The sequence below is a fragment of the Ranitomeya variabilis genome, chromosome 1, assembly GCF_051348905.1.
Source record: "Ranitomeya variabilis isolate aRanVar5 chromosome 1, aRanVar5.hap1, whole genome shotgun sequence".
Lineage (NCBI taxonomy): Eukaryota > Metazoa > Chordata > Amphibia > Anura > Dendrobatidae > Ranitomeya > Ranitomeya variabilis.
In genome coordinates, this window is record NC_135232.1 from 82,964,448 (window position 1) to 82,984,554 (window position 20,107).

At 46.0% G+C, this 20,107-nt stretch overlaps 1 protein-coding gene across 3 annotated transcripts in view; it reads right to left on the reverse strand.

The window, feature by feature from the left end:
• The window catches only part of GHR (growth hormone receptor), a 470,149-nt gene that overhangs the window by 317,362 nt on the left and 132,680 nt on the right, over positions 1-20,107 (reverse strand). For all 3 annotated transcript variants that reach the window (XM_077285624.1, XM_077285641.1, XM_077285649.1), the window contains one exon: positions 13,341-13,412. In XM_077285624.1, coding sequence (XP_077141739.1) covers positions 13,341-13,412 — 72 coding nt within the window. The remainder of the gene's footprint in view (positions 1-13,340; positions 13,413-20,107) is intronic.

The window sequence follows — 20,107 nt, forward strand, 5'->3', positions numbered from 1 at the left end:
ATGATGGATGATGGTAGTGGTGGTGGTGCGGTGCAATAAATAACGAGGACACCAGGTTGCAGTCTCTTTACCTCTTTACTGAAGATCTCTGGGTCCTCAGTCTGGAATCCGGATAACCAGGCTGCGCAAGTCCGGCCGGTCCAATGGCACCTCCAGAGTTCTCCTTACAGGTGGAAATCTGTGCCTTCCTTCTAGCGCTATGTGTTGCGGTCCTTCCCTGCTGTGCTTACGGAAAGTCCCCACAACTGTTGTGTCTGTTTCTTAAGTTCCCTCACAACACGATTAGATGATGTTCTGCTAATCCTCCGTCCCTCCCTGATGTTACGGTTAGGACGGCACCCGTTTGACGGGTAGGCTCGGAGCTCTTCCGGGACCCTAGAGTCGCCCCTCTCCACAAGTTGCCCCCCAAGACTGCATAGGTGATTTAGGTGAGACAGCCCGCCTGAGACTGACTGTCCTGCCGTAGGTTCGAAGTATTGCCTGAAGCTGTATATAGAAATACTTCCTTCGGCGTTCCAGCCACCGGTTGTTTGCGCCTCAGTAGGATGTTGCCTTGATCTTACAGCACGACCCCTACTGGTATTCTCCTTGTTGCTTTGATCTCGTTTCTCACTCAGCACAATCTATCTCGCTTCTAGTCCTTCCTTGGGCACCGCCGCTATACTGAGCAGGCACGGTCCCGTTACGTTCTCTCAGTTTGCCAAGCCTCTGTCAGGATCCCACCCCTGACAGAGACCCTACCAAATCTTCTCCTGCAACACCCTCTGCCACAGGGTGTTGCCTGGCTCCAACCCAGTCAGCTTTCTGCCTAACTTCCTGCCTGACCCCCAGTTTTACCAGTGTGTGGAGAGTGGCATGGTAAATAGAACCCTTAGCTCCCCCTGGAGGCCCGGCGGTGAAATGTATTGGTGTCTGTGATACCTGCTCAGATGAACTCCTTCAGTGCCATCAGACGTACCATAGCTCCCCTTAGTGGCGGAGCCACAGTACTGCAACGACCAGGACTCTGGGGCGCTGCACTCCCCCCCGGTTAAATCCAGTACTCCGGGACTGGGAAGAAAAACAACAATACAGATTAGCAAAAAGACATACAATTTGTTGAGTGCAAATAACAATACGTATACTTGAACAGAGCTTCCCTTTATGGGAGGTGAGGACACTTGAACGTTACAAACATGGTTAAATATCATAGCAACATGCTATAAGTAACTTTTCTTACCCAACCGGGTATTCTACTTAGTACAAACTCTTGAACAATAATTTAACATCGCCTTTAAGGACATACGCTCAATATCCGCTAAAGACCCTCTTATAATCACATTATAAGGCAATTTAACTTTTTCATTCTCCTTCTTTAAATCTGCAGGACCGCCTGTCCTAACTGCACCAGACCTACTGCCTCTCCTTTCTTACAGGACCGCTCCTTTCAGCCCGAGCCTTCTGTCTTTTCAACTACTATACACAGTATAGAACATAACATTACTTTCAATTTTAAGAGCACTGAGCCATCTCTATATGGCTCCTAGGAGGACTCAGGGTTTACCTTCTATCCTCATTTTCTATCAACGTTATCAACATTTTCTTAAAGCATTAACTTCCATCATTACTTTCTTACTAGCAACTATGCAGGACACTACGTCTACCCCTACGGGCCCACTGCATCTTTCTTCTAACTTTCACTTTCCTTCGGGAAACATTATCAGCATTCTTTTACAATTAACTAGTTCAATACATATAACTTTTACATGTAAACATTATCATTTTCTTTCAAGGCATCGTTATCACTTTACTGTTCTAAGGCAGTATTACTCATAAGTACACAGATAGACATCCCCTTTAAGAGGGGACCAAGTCTTTATGAGGTAGCATATCTTCTCAGGCTACCAGTCCATACTCATCAAAGGCTCCGGTGCGGTATCTTCGCAAAGAGTCCTTCTTTAAGTAAAACCAGCAGGGAGCACCTTTAAGAAGGTGCAAACTATTTACAAGCAGTTTGTATCATGCACTGTTCATGATTCAGCAGTTTTTATAACATTGTGGAACAAAAAGCAAAAATGAAAGTGAAAGCAAAAATAAAAAGCAATAGGGATCCCGGGTAAACAAAGGGATCCCTTTAAGAATAACTCTAGTCGGGTTTAAGGCAGCAAAACAGCAGGAAACAAACAGTTAACTATTTACAGTTTCAGGTTTCTGAGGTTTAGTTGGATGGCTTCCAGGGCTGTACCTGGCACTTAACCCTTCTCGACCTGGGAAAAGTGAGGTCCAGGGTTACACCCAGTGCTGGACAAACGCCGTTAATCCGTCTTTCATGTATGGTTAAATCATGCGCAGCGATGGAGGTCTGCGCAGCTTGAGTATGGGCATTTGCTGCAGCAGAGGTAGCGGCTGCTGCAAGATCAGTCACTGGAACGGAGTCAGCAGCTGTGGCACTAGCAGTCACTGGAGGGGTGTCGGTCGTCAGGGCAGGGTCGTCCTTCATACCTGCTTCAGATGCGGTTCCTCCGGTGCCGGTCTGCTTTGCCTCCGCTGGGGTCTGGAACGCTGGTTGCGGGGCCTTGTGCTGCGACGTTGTCATCTCTGCTCGCAGCATACCCCTTTCCTGCAGGGCCTTGCTTTCCAGCTTCGGAGCGCTGGGACTTCTTTCCTGCTCCGGACCAGATGAGGCTGCCGACAGATGTCTGGTGAGGCTCCTGATGATGGCCTTCTTCCACCCGGCCTCAGTACTCAGCTGTGTCCGCCGGGGTCGGGCGCTGAGCTCGTCCACTCCGGCCTGCAGGAATTCAGCATCAGCGGTGGAGGCCTGGTTGCGGTGCCCCTCCGGGTGGCTGGGGGAGTCCTCTGCTCCGACCCCACGCTCCGGCTCCGGGCGGCTCGCCATGGCGTCCTCCATGTCGCTGACTTCTTCTTCCTGGTCCTTTTCCCGCTCTCTCCTTCGTGGGCGGTTTCGTTTTCTCTGTCTCTGCCCACCATTGAGGATCAGGAGGCGGATCTCGGCTGCTGACGGACACGTCCTCAAGGGGCCGAGATATTTAGACTGGGCGGCCATTGTCTTTCGCGCTCTTCAGCTTGTTCACGCCCACTTCCACGCCCTTCTTCTTCTCCTGCGCTCTCCTTAGCGCTGTAATGGCGGCGGTTTTGGCGCGAATTTTTGGCGGCAAGTGACAATCCACAGTCTTTGCAATAAAGTACAGTCCAAGCACAGTAAACCACAGTTCCAAGGCACACATGACCTGATTCTTCAGGCTTAAGTAGATCCTGTTCGTGACGCCAAGTTGTAGCGCCCCCACTGCCGCAGGGCCGAGGGATACCCGGTACCGGGCCTCTGAGTCTCTGCTCTGGGGTTGTCACGGTGGCTAGGCCCGGTCTGTGACCCTGCCGAGGGGCGTACAGTGATAGATATGATGGATGATGGTAGTGGTGCGGTGCAATAAATAACGAGGACACCAGGTTGCAGTCTCTTTACCTCTTTACTGAAGATCTCTGGGTCCTCAGTCCGGAATCCGGATAACCAGGCTGCGCAAGTCCGACCGGTCCAATGGCACCTCCAGAGTTCTCCTTACAGGTGGAAATCTGTGCCTTCCTTCTAGCGCTATGTGTTGCGGTCCTTCCCTGCTGTGCTTACGGAAAGTCCCCACAACTGTTGTGTCTGTTTCTTAAGTTCCCTCACAACACGATTAGATGATGTTCTGCTAATCCTCCGTCCCTCCCTGATGTTACGGTTAGGACGGCACCCGTTTGACGGGTAGGCTCGGAGCTCTTCCGGGACCCTAGAGTCGCCCCTCTCCACAAGTTGCCCCCCCAAGACTGCATAGGTGATTTAGGTGAGACAGCCCGCCTGAGACTGACTGTCCTGCCGTAGGTTCGAAGTATTGCCTGAAGCTGTATATAGAAATACTTCCTTCGGCGTTCCGGCCACCGGTTGTTTGCGCCTCAGTAGGATGTTGCCTTGATCTTACAGCACGACCCCTACTGGTATTCTCCTTGTTGCTTTGATCTCGTTTCTCACTCAGCACAATCTATCTCGCTTCTAGTCCTTCCTTGGGCACCGCCGCTATACTGAGCAGGCACGGTCCCGTTACGTTCTCTCAGTTTGCCAAGCCTCTGTCAGGATCCCACCCCTGACAGAGACCCTACCGAATCTTCTCCTGCAACACCCTCTGCCACAGGGTGTTGCCTGGCTCCAACCCAGTCAGCTTTCTGCCTAACTTCCTGCCTGACCCCCAGTTTTACCAGTGTGTGGAGAGTGGCCTAGTAAATAGAACCCTTAGCTCCCCCTGGAGGCCCGGCGGTGAAATGTATTGGTGTCTGTGATACCTGCTCAGATGAACTCCTTCAGTGCCATCAGACGTACCATAGCTCCCCTTAGTGGCGGAGCCACAGTACTGCAACGACCAGGACTCTGGGGCGCTGCAGACAGACTTGGACTGGCCCACAGGAGAACAGGAGAATCCTCCGGTGCGCCCCTGTGCAGGACTGGGCCACCACCATCTTATATGAGCAGTACTTGCCACAATCACTATGTACAGACACAGGCGGAATTTAATAATGAGGATAATTAATTAACGACTGAGGATAATGTCACATTTGCATGTAGCCGAGAAGTGGGGCCCTGCAGTTGGTTACTGATGGGTCCTTGGCACCCCAGTCCGACACGGAGTCTGTAGACACGGGCCTATGGCCTCCTATACGATGTCAGTGTCCAGTGTGTTATGCTCAATCGCTCGGAGTAGCTGAGCATAAACTATTCTTTGTGGGAGGGAGCACAGTTTGCGCTCAGAGGGGGCATTTTTTGGTTTAAGAGGGTATTCAGGGGCACATTATTTGTATTAAGGGGGCACTAATGGGGTATTAATACTTACTAAAGGGCATTATTTGTTTTCTGGGGGCCCTCAAGGGACATCATTACTATGTTAGGGTGTGCAATAACTGCCTTGTCCCTGGGTACTAACATTGCGCCACTGTTTTAAGGCCACTGGAAAATGATTGTTAGAAGATCCTTGCAATGTCCAGCATTCCATTTGTGCCCTTAAATGATTGACACAACTTATGGGAGCCACGAAATAAGCTACTAGCCTATATACAGCTATATACTGATTACACCCAGATATTAGGCCGTCGGGATGACATTGTACTGCACAGCCAGCGCCATTATTCACAAGTGCTGAGTAAGTGGCAGTAACTCAGGATTGTGGGTGTGCAGCAGTCAAGTATTTATGATAAAAAAGAGAGAAAAGCTTTCCAGCCTGTTATATTTAATACTGCGACCATTTTATTAGACCTTGGAGACGCCTTGCTTAATATAATGCTAACTGCTACTGTACATCTGCACGTAATCTTCTCTCTTAACCCTACTTCTGCCTAAAGGAATGAGCATCTTAGGTATTTACTAGGTAACCGTGAGGATGATGCACACAGTCTTACGACTCATTCATTAAAACTATATTTGTTGCCCGTCGCAACCAATCACAGCTCAGCTTTCAGTTTTTAAAAGCAGTTTAAAACATGAAAGCTGAGCTTTGATTGGTTGCTGCGGGCATCACTGCTGCACAGTTTTGATAAATGAAACCTTATATGGCATTCGGCATAAGAATTAATAATTTTAATCATTGTTATTTCTATAGCGCCAACATTTTCCACATCCCTTTACAATTCAGAGGCGACGTGTACAGAATAAACACAAAATTCAACACATACCAAGAGCACTGAGGGCCCTGCTCGAAAGCTTTCAATCTATGAAGAAACATGGGGGACACGAAGGGTATATGGTAATGGTGCTTATATTGTACAGTCCAGCCATCAATATAATAAATAGGGTGTTCACATAACGCTGTATGAACCAGTCACCAGCCAGTATGTGTACGGACACAGATGGCTATTAAGTGCATGTAGGGGGTGTGAACAGATGCTACACGGGACCAGATTTGGAAGATAATGCTGTATAGGCAAAATAGGAATAGTTACATAAGTTGAGGTCATAGACCAGTCTAAAGAAGTGCATTTTTAGGGCGCTGTGGGTATTGGGAAATGAATCAAAATTTCCCAGGATAGTGAATTCCAGAGCAGTGGCGCAGCAGGCGAGACGTCTTGGAGATCGGAGTGGCAGGTTCGTATTATTGAGGATGTTAGTCTTAGGTCATTAACAGAACGGAGGGCACAGGTACGATGATAGACAGAGTTTAGGGAAGAGTTGAACAGCAGTGTAGAATTTTGGAGAGCTTTGTGGGTGAGAGTGATACGTTTCTATTGTACTCTGTAGTGGATGGGCAACCAGTGCAATGGCTGGCACAGGATAGAGGCATCGGTGCAACGGCTGGCACAGGGTAGAGGCATTGGTATATCAGTTGGAGAGGGGAGAGTTTAGGAAGAGGGAGACCAATCAGTAGAGAGTTGCAATAGTCCAGATGAGAATGAATTAGAGCAACAGTAAAGGTACCTTCACATTGAGAAACTTTCCAACGAGAACGACAGCGATCCGTGAAGTTGCAGCGTCCTGGATAGCGATCTCGTTGTGTTTGACACGCAGCAGCGATCAGGATCCTGCTGTGATATCGCTGGTTGGAGCTAGAAGTCCAGAACTTTATTTCGTCGCTGATCACCCGCTGCCAGCGATGTGTTCACTTGTAACCAGGGTAAACATCGGGTTACTAAGTGCAGGGCCGCACTCAGTAACCCGATATTTACCCTGGTTACCATTGTAAAAGTAAAAAAAAAAAAAACAGTACATACTCACATTCTGATGTCTGTCACATCCCCCGGCGTCCACAGGGTTAAAACTGCTTTCGGCAGGAGCGCTTGCTAATGCTGCGCTGCTGCCAAGAGCTTCCTGCACTGACTGTGTCAGCGCCGGCCGTAAAGCAGAGCACAGCGGTGACGTCACAGCTGTTACTGCCGGCACTGACACATTCAGTGCAGGAAGCTCTCGGCAGCAGCGCAGCATTAGCAAGCGCTCCTGCTAAAAGCAGTTTTAACCCTGTGGACGCCGGCGGGGGACGTGACAGACATCAGAATGTGAGTATGTAATGTTTTTTTTTTTTGTACTATTACAATGGTAACCAGGGTAAATATCGGGTTACTAAGCGCGGCCCTGCACTTAGTAACCCGATGTTTACCCTGGGTACCCGGGTGCTGCAGGGGGACTTCGGCATCGTTGAAGACAGTTTCAACGATGCCGAAGTCGTTCCCCTGATCGTTGGTCGCTGGAGAGAGCTGTCTGTGTGACAGCTCCCCAGCGACCACACAACGACTTACCAACGATCACGGCCAGGTCGTATCGCTGCTCGTGATCGTTGGTAAATCGTTTAGTGTGAAAGTACCTTAAGAGTTTTTGCAGAGTCAAAGGTGAGACAAGGTTGGATTCTAGAGATGTTTTTGAGGTGTAGGTGACACAAGCGAGTGATCAGATATGGGGAATGAAGGAAAGATCTGAGTCAAATATAACCCCAAGACACTGAGGGTGCTGTTTTGGAGTTATTGTAGAACCACACATGGAAATTGCAATATTGGGTTTGGGAAGGGTAGTAGAGGGAGGAAACACAAGGAGTTCAGTTTCCGACAGATTGAGTGTTAGATAGATGGAGGGTATGATGTTAGAGACAGAGGACAGACAATCCCTGGTATTTTGTAGCAATGCAGGGGTGATGTCACAAATTGGAAATCCACACAGAATACAAGTCACAATCACTCTCGTCAGTCTTAGTAATGATACAGTTTTATTTAATAACATATGAGGGTAATGGTAAATGGCTGGTGTAATGCAGTATGTAGAATGTAATGTAGTAATAGCGAGATAGAAGAATTATATTATACATTTCATCACAATATACCTGGATATGTGTTCAATGCAAATTGTATTTCTGCCACATACGCAGTATATCCACTCAGGGTACATACCGTATATACTCGTGTATATGCAGAGTTTCTCAGCACATTTTTTTTGTGCTGAAAACGCACTCTTCGACTTATACACGAGTCATTGTCCCAGAAAGACGGCGGGGGAGGGTGAGCATCGGAGCAGCGGGTCACAGAGGCAGGAGCCAGTGGCTGCAACTGTGCCCACTGCTAAAGAGAAATGAATATTCACTGCGCTGGCAGTGAATATTCATTTCTCTTATAGCATGCACAGTTACAGCTGCCGACTTCCAGCACACATCCTACTTACTTTCCCTGTGCGCCCTCGTTCCGGCATTAGCAGCTCTTCCGGCCGAGCGATCACTAGTCCCCCACTCATTAAGGTAATGAATATTCACCCCTCTCCACTCCCATAGGCATGGAGTGAATATTCATTACTTTAATGAGTGGGGACACGTGACCTCTTGGCAGGAAGAGCTGCTGGCGCTGGAAAGAGATGCAGCGAGGGCGCGCAGGGAAATTAAGTAGGATGTGTTTGTTTTTTTATAGGAACCATGCATACAAAGATAGGGGATAAGGAGCCATGCATACAGGGATGTGGAGCCATGCATACAAGGACAGGGACAGGGATCCATGCATATAAGGACAGGGTCGGGGAGCCATGCTTACAAGGACGAGGATGGGGAGCCATGGATACAAGGACAGGGATGAGGGGACAATGTATGCCCGGCTTATACTCGAGTCAATACGTTTTCTCAGTTTTTCGTGGCAAAATTAGGTGCCTCGGCTTATACTCGGGTCGACTTATACTCGAGTATATACGGTATATAAAAGGATCTTCTCACCTCTGACACTTGTAATACCCCAGAGTTAGCACGTTACTATACTTTTTTTTATAGTGTAGAGAATGCGGCAATTTTAGAATAGACTTGGAGATCAGCTGGAGATGAGCTAGGATAGTCAGTGAACAGCCAGAAAATATGTAGGTGAGTTATTCCCCCGTTCCAGTGGGCCGTATGGTGATGGACTAACCTAAAGAAAACAAGTAGGATAGCCCAAGGACTAACAACCGAGGGGAAGATCAAATTCCCTGGTCTTCCAGAGCACAAGTGGCCTAATGGAGACTGCACACTGTGGAGACAGGAGGAGTATGGGCCCAGAGGGTAGACCCCCATATTGTAGCTGGGAATACAAACATCTTCCAAAATAATGAAGGTTAGATGGAGCAGGGATTTTGGGGTCCTCTGGGGAACGCCACCCCAATGTGATGGAGAAAACTCGATTATGTCTGCTTGGACAGCAGGTTAGGCTCAGACTGCACTCGCTGTTTATCACGCCTCATATTTCCTGTTTCCTGTATCTGCCGCCATGTGCCTATCTTTTGGAACTTTGGTCATCTGAAACATGTAATACCATCTATGGCTGCTGTTTAACCTCTTTACAACCTATGACGTATAGGTATGTCATAGGTCGTGTCCCAGCATTTCATGCGGGCTCCTGCGCTGACCCCGAATGTTTTCTGATCAGCTGTCATGTGCCCCTAACAGCCGCAGGTGGATTCGGGATCCACCTGCAGCTGTTAACATGTTAAATGCAACTGTCAATCTCTGACAGCGGCATTTAACCAGATGAACATCACTAGCTCCGCCAGATAAACGTCACTAGCTCATAGGAGATGATGATTTCTGCTACACAAAGCAGGGCTGAAGCTCTGCTCTGTGTAGCACAAGTGATCAGAAGATCGCAGCTTCAAGTCTCCTAAGGAGAGTATTGAAGCAAGTGAAAAGTACAAAAAAGTTTTTAAAAATATTTAAAAAATATATAAAAGTTGAAATCACCACTCTTTTGTCCCATTCAAAATAAAACAATAAAAAAACTACACATATTTGGTATCGCCGTGTTTAATGCCCGATCTATCAAAATGTTAAAAAAATTAATCCGATCAGTAAATGGCGTAACAAGAAAAAAAACAGAAGCGCCAGAATTACATTTTCTTCACCGCAACACTGCAATAAAATGCAATAACAAGCAATCAAAAAATCATATCTACCCCAAAGTGGAATCAATAAAAACCATCAGCTCGGAATGAAAAATAGGCCCTCACCAAGTTCCAGATCCTGAAAAATGGAGATGCTATGGGTCTCGGAAAATTATTTTTTTTTTCTTTTTTTTTTTTTCATACAAAACTTGGATTTTTTTTTCATCAGTTAAATAAAAAAGACCCTGTACATATTTGGTACCTGAAAACTCGTAATGATCGAATCATAACGGCAGGTCAGTTTTAGCATTTAGTTAACATGGTAAAAATAATTGTGGAATTGCAATTTTTTTTGCAGTTTCACAGCACTTGGAATTATTTTCCCATTTTCCGATACACTATATGGTAAAACGGGGATTTGGATGTTTCGCCCACAGCAGTTCGCCCCCAGGTACATTTACTTCACCTGTGGGAAGTTATACCATCCAGCTGCCATACCATCACCCCAGAGGACCCCTTTAAGAAGCGTCGGTCCCTACTGACCGAATACAACAGATGGCATCACGAACACATACTTTATTCACCAAACCCTTAAAAGACTTTTCCCTTTTATTTGAGTGCCCAGGGCCACGGACCGGGTCGCAGCCACCATGAAGTCCCCGTCAAGTACTGGACCCGGTACAGAGTACCCCACTGCCCTGGCGGGCAACTCAACTTGGCGTCACGAACAGGATGTACCCGGGGGCGAACTGCTGGGGGCGAAACATCCTATAACTGGTAAAACCAATGGAGTCATTCAAAAGTACAACTAATCCCACAAAAAAACAATCCCTCACATGGCCATATTGACGTAAAAATAAAAAAGTTATGGCTCTGGGAAGAAGGGGAGCAAAAAACGAAAACGCAAAAATGGAAAATCCCAAGGTCGTGAAGGGGTTAAGTACATTTAACCTGGCTTACTGTAAAACTGCCTGCTGACTCTCCTGTCTCCCTCCACCGCACCAACACCATGGGGAACACCACCAAATACCATAGAGGCGAGGGGACAGTACTACCTGCGTTAACCCCTGCACACCCACAGAGGTGTGCTTATTCCACTGCATCGGGCATGCCCCCCCATGTGACAACAAGAAGGCTAATTCCACCCATGCCCGACCTGCTCGGTTCACTGCGTTCCGCGTGTCCCATACTTATGACAAGTGCGGCGCCCCAGGGTCCTGGTCGTTGCAGTGGTATTGCTTTCCTCTCGGGGAGAGTGATGCTACATTTGGAGGCAAGGGAAGATAACTGCATCCAGGTATCACAAACATGCAACACATTCACACTCCAGGCCACCAGGGGGAGCTTCTGCTCCTATTTATTAGGTCATTCTCCATATATATATAACTGGTAGTCTGTAGGGAAAGTTAGTGAGTTCCAGACAGTAGTCTGAGGAGGACAGAAGGTTAACGGAGCTGTGCACGCCCTCAGAGCTGCAGCTCCCAGAAAGAGACATTGAAAGGCAGAATTGTATTGCAGCGAGGGTGAAGGAAGTCAAAGCAAAGGAGAGGATACCAGAAGGGGACCAGCCCTGCTCAGGCTGCCTCCTTCTGAGGCGTGAAATCCCGGTAGCCGGAACATCGAGGGAGTAAGGACCTCTACGCCTTATTTCATAGACCGGCAGGACAGCTGATTGCAGGTTACCTGTCCGCACCTACACCCAGGAGGCATGGTGACACCTACAGAGCCGGTTTATCTAAGAGACCCTAAAAACAGGCTGAAGTCACCAGTCATACGGGTTTTGTCCTATTCTATATGGGGGACAGAGAGAGCGAAACACCACATCTGTGAGACCCTTATGTGAAGCCATAGGCAGTAAGGGACTACACCACTGCAGCGCAAGGGAAGGCTACTGATTTCCACCTGGACAAGGGGACTCTGCACTTGCCTCCAAACCGGCCGGACTCTGCCTGCCCTGTGATCTGGTGCCCTGGACTGTGGATGCTGAATCTTCAGTAAAGGTAGAGACTGCAACCTTGTGTCCTCATTCTTCTCTGCGCCATTCATCATTCACCATCTATACACCGGGAAGCCCTGGGGACATACTTCACCTGTGGGAAGGTATACCATCTAGCTGCCATAACATCACCCCAGCGGACCCCTTAAAGCAGCGTCGGTCACCCTGACCGAATACCACAGGTGGCATCACGAACATAAACTCTATCTCTCTAAAGACCTTTCCCCTTCTATACGGACGTCCCAGGGCCATGGACTGGGTCAGCCACCGTGACATCCCCCTGTGAACCGCAGGACCTGGTACCGAGTACCCCACGGCCCTTGGGGGGCGATCCACATATACATGGGATCAGCTTATTGGGACCCTCACCCTACCAAAGGGGTACATTATGGGTATTATGATCACTACCCTCACAGCAGATATGACACAAGTAATGAAAAACATTTATAAATAGACTGAAAGTGCAGCCCACCACTATTTCGGATTTATCACACACTTCTCTGCCTAACTCTCTAGGAGAAGGGATGCTTTCCTAACAGAAGGCTGCCCCTCTTCCGGACGCTACTGGCCTGGTTTTCTATATGGCAGTCTGAACTTGGCTTAATGATTAAAGATAAAACCTGAAGAGATCAGTTTATCCTTGAGTTTGAGCAGAGCAATATTCCAACCAAGTGACTTTAGGACCCCATACACATTAGACAATATCGAAGGGTTCGGCAGAAGGTATAACGTGTATGCAGGCACCGGCCGACTGGTGGTCAGGAGAGATGTCTATCGAGCATGTCCGATTTTGCCAACATGTCAGTAGGCAGCTTTCTCATGTGGGAGAAAGACCGCAGCACTCAGCCAAGCGAGCGCTCCTGTGTCTATGGAGTAGTCAGCTGAGATGGTTGTCGGTCAATGACCAGCCAAAGCATCATATGGCCAAAACAATGTGTATGGCCAGCCTTTCTACTGAGCAGTAGACTGCTTTGTGTATGTATGAGGATAAGCTGTGCATTTTTCTTGAGCTTTCAGTGGGAGTCTCAGTGGCCACATCAACACTGATCAAACAAATTAAAAAACAGGCCATAACGTATCTAATTTTTTTCCAGTTTAGTTGCCCTATAATAGACTTCAGTGTCTGCATACTTCATCCAAAGGCATTCTTGATAAATAAATGGTTTGTATTGGACCTATCGTTGACAGCATGGTGGCTCAGTGGTTAGAACTTTTGCTTTGCCGCTCTGGGTTCAAATCCTACCAAAGACAACATCTGCAAAGATTTTGTAAGTACACCCCATGTTTGCGTTGGTTCCTCTGGGATCTCTGGTTTCCTCCCACATTCCAAAGACATATTGATACGGAATTTAAATTGTGACCCTCAATAGTGACAGCAGTGATAATGTTTGTAAAGCATTATGCTATATGTTGGCGTTATATAAGCGAGCATAATAAATAATAAGTAAATATAGCATGAGCTTATGTAATACATTTCAATAAACCATAAATTTGTACATTATTAGTCATGTACCCTACCTCCAGTTGTCTGGATTCTACACTTGGTTCCAGGAGACATGGAGGGAAGTTTTTGAAGAACAGACTCAGAATCTACAAGGGAAAAATCAAATAAACAAACGTTAAGTGACAACGTAAGTAAAATGGCATTGTAGGATAATGGATGTGTTTGATATTCTTGGTTGTACTGTTAATACACATGCAAAACTGAGATACATATGAATAAAGTGATCACGGAAGTCTTAATGCACTGTTGGGTCTAAAGCTTCTTTCACACTTACGTTGGCAGTGTCCCGTCCTAATGCGCCGCCGAGACGTAGCGATGGACGTTGAGAAAATAGTGTTAAAACGTATGCAACGTTTCCAGTATTTCGGTGGATGCACCGCCTGAATTTTTATAGTGTAGAAGGAAGGTTCCGGGGACGAGAGAGAGAGAGAGTTTGTCCCCAGACTAGAAAATCCTTCCAGCAAAAATAAACAACGTTTCGGTCCTCACCGGACCTTCATCAGGAACGTTGCTATGGTGGGAATAACCACTGTGTACTTGCGAGTACTATAGCGGGTCCGTGACCGTGCATAGAGCCGAAAACTCCCAGGTAAAGCAAAATGTCACCGTATTACTTTATAATGTGTCCCGAGGAACTGGTAGAGATCTGGTGCCTGGGTGAAGACGCTCCCTCCATGTGTAATAGTGGGTACACTCCCACCAGCCATCTGTTAGGGAGTATAGATGTACGCTATAAGGCCCCAAGGATTCAGTGGGCGGCGTGACGATCTCTCCAACGCGGCATCCACCGCTTGTTGTGTCAGTTCCTCTGGACACATTATAAAGTAATACGGTGACATTTTGCCTTACCTGGGAGTTTTCGGCTCTATACACGGTCACGGACCCGCTATAGTACTCGCAAGTACACAGTGGTTACTCCCACCATAGCAACGTTCCTGATGAAGGTCTGGTGAGGACCGAAACGTTGTTTATTTTTGATGGACTGCATTAAAAATCTTCAAATTAAACAAAAGTTGAGTGCCAAGTTATATATTTATACTATTCACGGGTTGGGCTCTCACTTGTGCACCACTTTTCAGCTGTGCAACGATATATTCACAATAGAAAATCCTTCCAGGCATGCTCAGAATAGAAAAACGCAATACTTCGCTGGATTCCTGCTTTTCACAGGCAACGACGCATCCTTCGTCCATAGGCTGCCATTAAAGCCAACGACATATGCCCAGGATGCATCGTTGCACATTTTTCCGACACTGACAAAAAACATTTCATTGAACGTTTTTTCAAGACGACGGACCGCTATTTTACGACGGATCCAGTGCACGACGGATGAAACGGATGGTCATCTGTCACAATCCGTCGCTAATACAAGTGTATGGGAAAAAACAGGATCCTGCAGAAAATTTTGCAGGATCCTGTTTTTTCAAAACTCGACGGATTTCGACGGGAGGAAAAAGATGGAAGTGTGAAAGAGGCCTAATGGGCAAGTACCCTTTTGTGGACGTGAATAATTGTAGCACAGAAAAATAGCACCCAAACTCACCAATATTTTGGCTACGGAATTTATTTCATCTGATCTTAGTTGCAGATATGCATTTTGAACCCCTTTCTGTGTCACATGGTAAGAGCTTGACTACCAGTCCACTATAAGCCCTCAAGTGTAGACAGGAAGGTAGTTTTTGACTTCCAGTGACGTACAGGATAACAACATGCCTTCTCCACCAAGCCTCCCTTGCTTCTTTATATGCCATGCAGTTGAGGATATCAAAGAGTAGTGTTATATATCAGGCCTGACCCAAATGCCTGCACCTGTTTCCCTCACTCCTTCCTCCTCCACCCATGGTGCACATTCATTTCATGGACATACACTATATTATTTAAGTATTTGGACACAGGCGACTTACACCTAACATCCCTTTCTAAATCCATAGGCATTACTATGGAGAAGGTCCCCCATTTTTATCTATAACTGTTTCCACTCCTCTGGAAAAGCTTCCTTGAAGATTTTGGAGATGTCAGCAGGAACTTCAGCCCATTCATCCCGAAAAGCTTTTTTGAGGGCAGACACTGATGTTGGATGAGAGAGGTCCTGGTTCACGATCTTCATTCTAGTTCATCTCAAAGGTCCTCATTGTGGTTGAGATTAAGGCTTTGTGTGGACAGTCATGTTCTTCCACACCAAACTCCCCCAACCATGTGTCTATAGACTTTGCATTGCGCACTGGGGCAGTCATGCTGAAACAGAAAAAAATCCTTCCCCAAGCTGTTCCACGGAGTTGGATGCATACAGCTGTCGTGGTATGCTGAAGCTTTAAGATTTCTCTTGAGGTCAATCTCCGAAAAACAATACTATAACATAATTTCTCCTACAACAAATTTTACAGCTGGCGCAATGCAGTCAGGCAGGTAATGCTCTCCATGCATTCACCAAACGCAGACTTGTCCATTAGGAGGCCAGAATGAGGCATGTGATCGATCACTCCATAGAACACGTTTCCACTGCTCAAGAGTCCAGTATTTACATTACTCCGATGCTTTATATTGTCCTTGGTGATGTAAGGCTGGCCTGCGAAACCCAAGCCATGAAGCTCAATGTGCACAGTGTTTGTGCTGATGATAATACCAGAAGAGGTTCGGAATGTGCAATTATGGAGTCACAAGAGCGTTGGTGACTTTTCTGAACTCGGTGAACCTACTCTAACTGTGGCTGAGTTGCTGCAGTTCCTTCCACTTTTCAATTTTACCACTGATCGGACATAATGGAATATGTAGGAGGGAAGAAGTCTGACAAATAGACTTGTTATAATGATAGTGTCCTATTACAGGACCATGCTGGTATGGGTGAGCTCTTAAGGAAAGTATCAGGAGTTTATGCAATGGGCAAAAGTTCATGTCTGCAGTATGTCAGGCATACATATTTTAGGTGCACCGTGAGGTAGAATATGAAAACCAAATGTCCATTAGAATAGTTAAATAATTATTTTTATCCTGAGCACACCACCGTGCAGTCATAAAGAGGTTATAAGTGAGCATCCACACAATGTAGCCTATGGGTTCCTAAAACTAGGGCCCATTGCATCTGATCACCTACAGAGCCCCAGAGCAAGAATATACAGTATGGGCATGCTGATTCCTATATCGCTCATAAATCTCATAATGTTACACTCAGCTGTGCATATCAAGACTCTGTTAATACCCGAAGCTAATAAGTCGACATTCACACGCACGTACTGCCATCATACAAGTTCCTCCAGAGCTTTGTGTCATACATCTCTTAGTACAGGTTTCCACACATGAGCACAATTGATGGCCTTAGGTGGACAGCAGTGCAGAGTGTTCTCTATTTTTCAGTTTTTTGCAGCAGATACCTGAGGTTATTTATCAGCGTTACTACACATCAAGAAAGTGCCCGTAGCAATTCACTATAGGAACCACTTCAGTTGTAAGCCAAGTTGAGTCTCTATGTCTACAAAGACTTTGAAAGCCAAGGAGGGGATTTCCTCTAACCTGATAACACAGGAGTTAAATCTAGCAATGCTGTATATATCCATCAATACATATATTCAGTTGTTTCCTTTCATTTACCTAGATTATATCTACAGTGTATAAAATATATTCTAGTGGGTAAGTATCAATAGAATACTACAGACTCATAGGATCAACTCTGTCTTGAGCAACATGTCTTGCACAACACAAATTCAGCTGTCCCAGGCCATATTGACAGTGTTGGCATCTGATCCCATCTCCTATTCTGTGGCCGTATCGATTATGTGCTGGACACAACAGGGGAAAGCTAGGCACCATTTTCTTGTGGCCCAACATTTTACAATGGGTTACAATTTCCATATGTCACGTATTTACTGTGATCTGTGCTGAGCCGTTATGTAATTACTAATGAGCTCTGGGCACCAGCACTGCGGTGGTAATTTTGTCCAGTAACTTGTACTCACTGCTAGATGTAGTCAGTCACTGCCGCAGCTCTGTGACTGGATCTGATGAGAGCACTATGGTAATTTCTGTGATCTGAGTGGAGTAATTATATAGAATGTTAGAAGAGTGAGAAGGGATGGCCAGGGTCAGTGTCCAACCCATTGCTCAATGCAGGATTCACTAAACCATCTCAGACAGATGTCTGTCCAGCCTCTGTTTGAAGACTTCCATTGAAAAATAACTCACCACCTCTCGTGGCAGCCTGTTCCACTCATTGATTACAATTAGTGATGAGTGAGTGTACTTGTTGCTCGGGTTTTCCCAAGCACACTCGGGTGGTCTCCGAGTATTTGTAACTGCTCGGAGATTTAGTTTTTGTTGACGCAGCTGCATGATTTACGGCTTCTAGCCAGTCTGAGGACATGTAGGGGTTGCCTGGTTGCTAGGGAATCCCCACATGTATTCAAGGTGCCTATCAGCTGTAAATCATGCAACTGATGCAACGAAAACTAAATCTCCGAGCAGTCATAAATACTCGGAGACCACCCAAGCGTGCTCGGGAAAACCAGAGCAATGAATATAATCGCTCATTAGTAATTACCATCACTGTCAAAAATGTATTTCTGATATCTAAGATGTATCTTCTCTCTTTCAGTTTCATTCCATTGCTTCTTCTATTTCTATGTGCAAATGAGAATAAGGATGATCCCTCTACACTGTGACAGCCCTTCAGATATTTGTAGACAGTTATTAAGTCTCCTCTTAGCCTTCTTTTTTTCAGGATAAACATTCACAGATCGTTTAACCGTTCCTCGTGGGACCTAGTTCGCATTCCGCTCACCATCCTGGTAGATCTTCTCTGAACTTGCTCCTATTTTTCAATGTCTTTTTTTTTTAAATGTGGTGCCCAGAACTGGACACAGTATTCCAGATGAGGCCTGACCAAGGAGGAGTAGAGGGGGATAAATACTTCACGTAATCTAGACTCTATACTTCTCTTAATACATTCTAGAACTGTGTTTTCCTTTTTTGCTGCTGCATTATACTCTTGACTCATGTGGAGTCTGATCTGTTAGTATACCAAGTCTTTTTCATACGTGCTGTTGCTTAGTTCTCTTCCTCCCATTCTGTAGATGTTATTTTCAATTTTTTTTCCCCCAAGTGTAGAATCTTGCATTTCTTCCTGTTAAATAACATTCTATTAGTCGCTGTCATTGTTCAAGATTATCTAGATCCTTCTGAATCCTTTCTCGGTCTTCTCTAGTGTTAAGGTACCTTCACACAGAACGATATCGCTAGCGATCCGTGACGTTGCAGCGTCCTGGATAGCGATATCGTTCAGTTTGACAGGCAGCAGTGATCAGGATCCTGCTGTGCCATCGTTGGTCGGAGCAGAAAGTCCAGAACTTTATTTCATCGCTGGACTCCCGCAGACATCGCTGAGTCGGCGTGTGTGACGCCGATCCAGCGATGTCTTCACTGGTAACCAGGGTAAACATCGGGTTACTAAGCGCAGGGCCGCGCTTAGTAACCCGATGTTTACCCTGGTTACCAGCGTAAACGTAAAAAACAAACAAACAGTACATACTTACATTCCGGTGTCTGTCCCCCGGCGCTGTGCTTTCCTGCACTGGCTGTGAGCGCCGGCTGGCCGTAAAGCACAGCGGTGACGTCACCGCTCTGCTTTACGGCTGGCCGGCGCTGACAGTGCAAGGAAGCAGAACGCCGGGGGACAGACACTGAAATGTAAGTATGTAGTGTTTGTTTTTTTTACGTTTACGCTGGTAACCAGGGTAAACATCGGGTTACTAAGCACGGCCCTGCGCTTAGTAACCCGATGTTTACCCTGGCTACCAGGGGACTTCTCATAGTTGGTCGCTGGAGAGCTGTCTGTGTGACAGCTCTCCAGCGACCACACAGCGACGCTGCAGCGATCGGGATCGTTGTCTAGATCGCTGCAGCATCGCTAAATGTGATGGTACCTTTAGCTATCCCTCATAGCTTTGCACTGTTTGCAAATTTGATCAGTTTATCTTCAGTAACTTTATCTACTTCATTTATAAAAATGTTAAACAACACTGGGGCCAGGATAGAGCCATGTGGTACCCCACTTGAAAAACTCTTCCAATTGGATGTGCAACCATTTATTACCACTCTTTGAGTACGATCACTGAATCCACCTAAACGTAGCCTTGTTAATCCCATACTTGGTAATTTTTTCAATAAGGATAGTATGAGAAACTTTACCAAATGCTTTGCTGAAGTTGAGATATAGTATATCTATCGCATTTCCCTTATCCACCCAGTCAGTGATTCCATCATAGAAAGAAATTAGATTAGTCTGGCATGACTTGTTTGCTTCAAAACCATGCTGGCTCTGGTTCATTGTTAACTTGACTCTTGAAAAAGCCACTCAGTCTGAAATTATGGTAAATTAAAAAGTAAAATCTGGCCACATTACACTTTACAGAGTAGTGTGCTGAACTGTGAAGGTTGCAGCCCATCAGTGGCTAATGATAGACTGCAAAATCACCAGGGAACATATCGCACAAAAGCAGAGAGAAGGTACACTGCGTACTTTCAAATGGTGTAGTCCGGTAGTATACAAGCCATTTTAAAACTTGAATCCTTTGGAAAAGACAATTTTCCTCTTTTTTTTTTTGTTTTATTAGAAGTAACGTAAACATTTTTTTTTAACATTTAAATTTTTGATTTTGCAAATTCACACTAAAACAGGAGGAAATTGTGTTCTTTTTAACCATATCTACATTTTTTTTTCATTTGAATTGAACTTTAGTTCCTATAGAATCCTTGACTTATTTATCTTCAGCCCTGTGATTTTTTTTCCCAT